Source organism: Opisthorchis viverrini (assembly GCF_000715545.1).
Source record: "Opisthorchis viverrini unplaced genomic scaffold opera_v5_31, whole genome shotgun sequence".
In the NCBI taxonomy this organism is placed as follows: Eukaryota; Metazoa; Platyhelminthes; class Trematoda; order Opisthorchiida; family Opisthorchiidae; genus Opisthorchis; species Opisthorchis viverrini.
The window spans coordinates 1,550,413-1,558,045 of NW_008751688.1; the positions used below are offsets into that span (position 1 = coordinate 1,550,413).

The window sequence follows — 7,633 nt, forward strand, 5'->3', positions numbered from 1 at the left end:
GTGTCTGTCTGGATTCTGTTCGTTTCTGGCTTTTGGAGACTTTGCCCGTACTCCACATCGTATTACGATCGACTTTGTTTCAGATTTCTCCAACGACTATCCCGCTCCCACCGCAGCGTAGTCGTTTGTCACCTTCGACGATCTCTCCTTTGTCAGCATATATGGCGCGTTCAACCCGTGCTCAGCAAGAGCTTCTTTCTTCTCAATCTGAGGTTCGCGATAAGCAAGGCTCTCCTCCAGTCATATCATCTCAGACCGCACAACAGGCCCGTGGGAATTCACCCACATGGCAATCACTTATTTCTGACGAGGAAATCACTGGGCTTTCCAAACGTGTGGTCACTGCTTCACGTGGTAGCTCTCATCACTCCTCTGCTCATGAATCACGTGCGGGTAAGAAGGCCGATCGTAGTCATTCTAGCCGCTCTCGGTCGAGTTCGCCAGAGAAGCCCCCGAAACGATCTGCCCCTCGGAGTCCGCCGCCTCACCTTGTGGAAAAGTAAGAGACTGTTTGAATTGGTTTCGTCTTCTGTTGTTGTAAGCTTTAAACGTTAGCGCTACGCGACGATCGATTGAGTCTGTTTTCATAATGTCCACTTGTATGCACGTGTTTTTACCGCTTTCTTGTTGTAGGTCAGAACGTGAGAAAGACATTGAGAGGTAATTTGCAGTTTGGGGTAGCAATCTAATCTAATCTGCCAACACTACATGTATTCATGTGTTTGCAGCCGATTTTCTCTCTTTAGAGTTTAAAGGCTAGGTCTGTTTTCCAGTCCATAGCCAAGTCCAGTTGTGCGACTCTAGCCTGTTTTTTTTGCCGCCATCACTTAATCCCGCATTTTGGTTAGCTCTCCATCTGTTTTCGAAGTCTCTAGGATATTTGTCAACTTGACATCTATCAAACAGTATCACCTACGGGCTGACTGAGAGACTTTCTTGCTGTGTTCACGCTATCGCAACTTCCTCGGGGCTGTATAGCTCATCTCTTACGTGCACGTTATGAAGTATGGTTTGCTTGGTCACAAGTTTTTGGTTGCACCTAACTGGTTTGATACCAGTGACATCTGTCCAAGTCTTCCTTTCACTGACTTCTCGGTTCTTCAGATGGCGGATGCGGCATGCCATGTTAAGTCAAAAGCGCCGTGGGGCGGCTTCCGTTTCAAGCTCTTTCCACACACCTTCTTTGTCATCCGATGACCGAGCCCGTTACCTTGATCGACGTAAAGTGCCCTCTAGCACCTTCCGTGCCTCACGATCTCCCTCTGGTTCGTATTCGCCTCCCCGCCGAAGGAGAGTTCGGTCTTCAACATCTCACTCACGATCTGGGTCATCATCCCACGGACGTCGTTCACACATTGTGGATCTGGAACATCCCCGATCACAATCAAAAGGAAGCCATGGCAGCCATAGTCCACGCGCATCTGGATCTGATGACTCAAGACGATCGAAATCTCGCAGTCCACCGTCGCGACATAGAGTTCGTAATCAGGGCACCTCCCCTGTCAAGCTTTCCAAGAGGTTAAAACGAAAACCTGTGTAAGTTGGAACCAGTAGTCTCATCCGAAAATTGAACTCCGGCTTTACCTATTTCATTGCTTGCTTGAGGGTATTGCGATAATCCTAAGTTCTGTGTTGCTTGTGAAAGCAAAGTACCTTTGAGTACAAACCTTACTAAGCCGGGAACTGGTCTTTGGAATATATATGAACGGGAAGTTCGCCTGAATCTCCCATATGAGTCAAGCATGTGTATGGTTGGATCTTTCATTTAACATCAGTGGTTAAGTAACCCGCGAACCGGGAGTTTTGGAATACACTTTCCGCCGATAGAGACGATGTCCAACAGCCATACTACAGCCGGTACTACAATAGGCGAACGTACTCTCGTCAGTAAAGCGCGCATTGCTGGCAGCAGCGAGAAATGCACTTACCACCAAGTGATACTCTCACTTCACAGTGCATACAGTTAGAGAGCTTGACGTCCACCAGTTCAATGCACGCACTACAAGCATTGAGTAACGAATGGTTTTTCCGTCAATTGAAAGTTAAGCCCAACTCATTGCCACAGATACATCTAGATGGAGAGCCTGGTGATGCAATCACTCAGCACCTCTTCAAGTGTGGGCATTAATACCGTCAGTTAGCCGGTATACTGAGGACTGAATGGCCCAGCTGTGTGACTTGTCATAGAGACCGAGACAAGTCTTTGTTGTCCGTGTATAACCGTTCCCCGTGGTTGTGTTCGGACAGTTGTGAACAAAGCATGGTAATCCCCTGGCTGTTTTTGTTCAAGGGCTGTAAATTTTTGAAGGACTTCCATCTTGGTGTTTTGATTTTCTAAAGTCTGCTAAATAATTCCTTAACTGAAGGCATTTCTACGTAAGGTTACTGCACATCAGGATGTTTCTTGTGGGTTTAGTTTGGTTGATCATCCGAAGGCTTTAATTTGTTCGTTCTCAGACGCTGCACCCCCCAGCCACCTGGTAGTGTATCTAACAGTTGCGGTATTGCTTTTCTCATTACACCGTGGATAGACTTGTAGTCATTCTGCTGCACCTATCGCCCAATTGCTTTTGACTGTGATCATTATCGTGGTTACGCTGTAAATGGCTGTCTATTTATTTGAAAAAAAACGGATGTTTTTTTTGTTCCCGTTTCAGTATTGTTCCAATGGCAGCCGAGGGTGACCCTGTCATCGAAGTAAGTCTATGTTTTGCATCATCGGCACCTTGGTTTTTCGCTGACTTACCACTTATTGTTGTGTACACTTTAAGCTGGGCTAATGGCGCATTGGTTTATATCCGCAATACTCTGTACACTGCACTTCATCGCTCTGGCTTTTCTGTCTCAAACAAAGCTGAGCGAAATCAGTTGAGTGTCGTTTCATCTAACCTTCATAATCACCAATAACTCATTTTTATATCCCGCACTTCTGGTACGTGTGGCGGTTTGCGCTGGTGGATCCGCGTCTTTCAATAATTGAGCGTTTCATCATAGGCGATAACCGTTCCAATGAACATTATATTGATCAGGTGTACACTCAAATCTGGTTATTTCTCAGTGATTTTCGACACCACCGAACAGCCCTTCTATCATCTTCAATAGGTAACTAAGTTTCCTTCTTTTTATGAGGTTCGGGCTGATGAGACAATAGTGTTCGGGTAGCCGTATCTCCTCTGTTCAAGGCCCGCTTCGGGTTCACTCAGCACGTTCTCTCTGCTGCAGCACCACTTTGGCTATTTTACGAAGCTGGTGTCCGTTTTCGATGACAGGACTGCGGTAAATTACATGGTCCCATATGATATGCCCATTTTCTATATTTCGTGCTGGAGTGTAGAATAATGCAATAAAAATGTATAATGGAGTGCTAAATAATTGTGCGGTTGCACTTTTCGGAGTCCTCTTCAGGGCTGCTCAAGCACACATACCTTACTGTGTTTTAATAGGCTGGTATATTTTCCGTCTATGCTCCATTCCCCTAATTTTCGCGGCACATACAGGGCAACGTTTCAGTTAGTCTTTGGTATAGCTTGCCACAGTCCCTTCGCAATTGAAGAGAAGCCCAGTCCAGATAGCTTGTTGTCTGGGCTCAAACGGCAATATTTTAATGCAGTAACCAGTTTGCAGGTATGCATATGCGGGGGAAAATACCCGTTAGCTTATGCGCTCAACGAAAGTTATCAAATGTTTTACGCCGCTCTGTTATTCCAAAGGATTGCAAGTTTAGATTTTACTTCGATCAAAGCGATTGTCGGTCATCTCAGTTACTCTGCCCTGATGCTACTTTAATGGGTCTATTCTTGAGGCTCATGCAATTGAACAGTAGTTTTGATAAATCGGGTTGTATTCAGGTCCATGTTACCTGTTTGACATGACGCGGAAGATCAGTATTTGTTGTACTGTCAGCGTTGTACTTTTTCGGTAATTTTGTATTATCGCTAGACCTTTAGGCTACGTTGATAACTAGCACACTTGTGAACTAGGTGTAACATTCGAGGAATTTCACCCAAGTCCTCTTTATTCACTTCATACACTGGCTACAACATACCAGGTGTCGTGGGACAGGGACCTGATTAAATTTGGTTTGCTCCGATCCAATATCCATGCATATTTTTGCCCACCGCACGCGCCATAACTTCTCAAAAACTCGATGACGGTACCCGGCTCCGGATGGTTCTGGTTGCTCTAAGTTTTCTCTTTACAGACTGAACTTCTCACAGTTCACCCTAGAGTTAAAAGTGCATTTAGGCTCTGAGCAACTTGTGAGAGGTGTTTTTCATGGTCACCGTCGTCGTTCTGGAAACGGGTGTGACCGAGTAATTATTTTGCACTCCATTTGATTTATAGTTACTACACTTCCTAACATTAAATGCTAAGGTTGACCTTAGAATGGTGGCTTCCCGCACATGCCGGAAACTATTATCGTAGAGGCACTTGTAGCGTGTGAGAAAAATGACCGGTCCTTTATTTAGCCCACTGTGCGAAAACCATGACCACCCTTTGTAACTACATGTTTATTACTGTTTGAAGAACGTCCACGATTTCCATGCACTTGGCTTGACTTAACATTTGAGGATAGAGCTGGACTCATACACAAGAAGTGCTATCACTTTGCTAGTTTACCTTCATTCCGTGTTCGACTGCTTCACACTACACGTCTACTGTGCGAACTCATCGGACAGCTCATCTAGCTATTGAATACTTTCTCATGTTGCTCCACTGGTTCAGCCTCATTCATTTGTTGGTCTGTTTTCTGTTCACGGCTAACTGACCTAATTTGCACGCAGGCATTCCCTCACTTTCGATATCCTATTTAGTTGGATACATCCTACATATCGTCGCCTAGTAGCTCGATTGTGCACTTGCGCTCTATCTGCGCTTTTGTTGTGCTTCACCTAACCGAAGACTAATACATACAAGAAGAAACCACCAGGTTCCTTATCCAAAAGGCCATCTGATCAGCATGCGCGTTGCGCGCCAAAATTGTATATGGACTAGTGTTACACAGCGCTCTGGGCGTAGTGAACTGGTACAACAAGGACGTACTTTACTTCCCGACTGTAGTTCCAGTTTGATGTCGTTCGTCACCTATTTCTAAGACTGTCTGTGTACTTCGACCTAATAGGAATCGATTGAAACAAGTAAATGGGAGAAGTCGCCCGAATCCTCCAAAACAGCTGAATCGCAACCTAGCACATGGACCACAAGTCACTGGCAAAGCGCCAACGAACCATCAAAGGCTACCCCTTCCGGAGCCCCTACCGTAACCATTGTTGAGCCAGTCAAGATGAATGCACCTGCTGAACAACCTGCTGCCACTTCTGTTCTCCAGCGCCTGCGAATGACACAGTCGATGAGAGTGGATGATGAGGCAGTTTCCCTTGTGGAGGCTGCAGAAATTAAGACGTCAGAAAAGTCACTTCCAGAAGAAGCGACTAAGCCAGCCGATGCAGTTGCTGTTGCAGCTTCCTTTTCTTACCCCGTGATAGCCAAACCAGCAGATGCACTTACCGAAATATCCAAACCACAACCGGTGCCCGGAAAGACAATTGAACAGGTATTTCCCACCTCTTTGATTGCTGTTCTGCTAACCTGGCATTGGCATATGCACTTTCTTAAACGGTATACTGTTTTCACTTTAATTGTGCCATTTACCTGAGTCTGGTTGTCTGTTGCCATCGGAGCGACACATTTGAGTCACCCGTATTCCGTAACTCACAGCCCTCTTCTTAATTTCCAGACGCGAAAGGTGATTGCTATTCGTGGTCGATCTAGTTCGTCGGGCTCTACTTCCGCCGACTCCTCAGCATCATCTTCCTCATCTTCATCTAGCCGTTCGTCCTCAAGGGGACGGGGTGCGACTAGACGTTCTGTTAGCCCGCTCACTCGTAGCTCCCATCGGCGTAGTGATTTTTCGGATTCTCGCAGTCGAGGACGAGGTAGCTATTACGGACGATACTCGCCGATGAGACGTTCCCGCTATTCTCGTTCCCGATCTAGGTCACTTTCTACCTTCAGATCCACAGTTCATAGTGGATACTCAAGCAATCGTAATCGCCGACGCTCTTGGTCACGATCTGGTTCTCGTTCATCCAGTGATTCACGTTCACCAAGTTCTCGTTGGGCTGGGAGTAGTAGCCGACGTTACAGCTCTTCACGACATCGCCGGGGCCGGCGGTCACGTCGCTACTCAGGCTTCCGACGACCGTCCTCTAGTCGAAGCTGCTCTTCTTCAGGCAGTTACAGTTCATCTTCGAGACGCCGTTGAGCCTACCCACGTATGTAGAATGAGCGTCGTTCTTCCACCTCTGTTCGCTTGTTGGTTTCCGGATTCCTTTACCACCACTCATTTTAATGAATATAAATTTGTACACAGAAACACCTAACCTTTTCCTCCGTTGAGGGCAAGTTGATTCGTTCAAGCTCCCCGAATGTTGCCACATCGTAAAACGTATGTACATGTGTGACGTTATTCAAATAGTGTGGCCGAGCGTTTTGCTAGTCGCTGTCAGTGCAGCGCAAGATTCGTAGTCATTTTTACTGTCTGTATGTTGCTCTACTCCCAGCGCTTAGTGTGGATGGACACGCAGGATTAATCATTCCAGTGCTGGTCCTCGGACGGACCAACGAACCATGTTCATAAATACCGGTATTCCTGTAAACTTTTGTCTGAGTTGTTCTAGGATTGCTATCATAGGGTGTCTTGCTTCATCTACGTGAGTTATTTTGGCGCATTACCATCCGGTGCTACAGGCCAACTTAGCTCGATCGGTTGACAATCAAGGAAGAATTGACCAATTTGCTTCGATCCTGAATCCTTTGCAACCTCTGGTGGGTTCTGTGGGATGGTGATTCTGTAGGAGAATGTCTGAGACCGCTTCCGAGAGCGAGTAAATAACACAACTGGTTCTGACTCATTATTTCATGAGGCAGATGGGACTGGACTACGTTCCTATGTCCGAGAATAGAATGTATGGTATGTCCGCTCACACGGCGTCAATTTTCGTAGTTCCATAGGCCCCAGTTACCAAATTCGCTCGATTCCAACAGATGGTGAATTTCCGCGACAGCTGGAAGACTGCAAACAACACTTTTCTACTCAGCAAAAACCATGTAAAACGATGGAACCTACCGAAAGCGGTTGCTTTCGGAAGCTGCAGTTAGCATCATCATCATCGACAGCATGACATCAGTGTTCAACACTGATGCTTCACTGCCGTACGACCATGATTTATTTGAAAGCCTTATTTTAAAGAAAAGAGTAAAGGTGGACGGGGAAGGGACTTAGTGCCAGCTTACCACGATTATTCCGAGGTGACTACCCCCCCAGACATTCACCCAGGCAGTCTGGATAGAAACTGACAACAAGAACGCCACTGACATCGGTTGGCAGCCATATGTTGTAGTGTCTCCAACCAGGGACAGTGAGGATCACGCGGTCCCTATCCTGGAAGGCGAGTAGCACCCAAGCGTTTAGCGATCTCCTTCATACTCCTCTGCAAAGTCAAGGGTTGGCCACCTCTCTGTTTACGCCACTCTGGGTTGGGTATGGAAAACAGCACTCTCTTCGGCAAACGATGGTTCGGCATACGTAACACATGTCCCAACCAACGCAGCTTCTGGTGCTGGACACATT

The 7,633-nt window shown here is 46.5% G+C and overlaps 2 protein-coding genes across 2 annotated transcripts in view; one reads left to right on the forward strand and one right to left on the reverse strand.

Moving 5' to 3' along the window:
- The window catches only part of T265_02578 (hypothetical protein), a gene marked incomplete at both ends in the record, with an annotated part of 35,252 nt that overhangs the window by 20,073 nt on the left and 7,546 nt on the right, over window positions 1-7,633 (forward strand). Inside the window, 7 exons of the mRNA XM_009166857.1 lie at window positions 84-499; window positions 634-660; window positions 1,105-1,536; window positions 2,658-2,697; window positions 5,123-5,554; window positions 5,738-5,936; window positions 6,016-6,275. Coding sequence (XP_009165121.1) covers window positions 84-499; window positions 634-660; window positions 1,105-1,536; window positions 2,658-2,697; window positions 5,123-5,554; window positions 5,738-5,936; window positions 6,016-6,275 — 1,806 coding nt within the window. The remainder of the gene's footprint in view (window positions 1-83; window positions 500-633; window positions 661-1,104; window positions 1,537-2,657; window positions 2,698-5,122; window positions 5,555-5,737; window positions 5,937-6,015; window positions 6,276-7,633) is intronic.
- The window catches only part of T265_13046 (hypothetical protein), a gene marked incomplete at both ends in the record, with an annotated part of 71,740 nt that continues 71,236 nt past the window's right edge, over window positions 7,130-7,633 (reverse strand). The window contains one exon of the mRNA XM_009166890.1: window positions 7,130-7,280. Coding sequence (XP_009165154.1) covers window positions 7,132-7,280 — 149 coding nt within the window. The remainder of the gene's footprint in view (window positions 7,281-7,633) is intronic.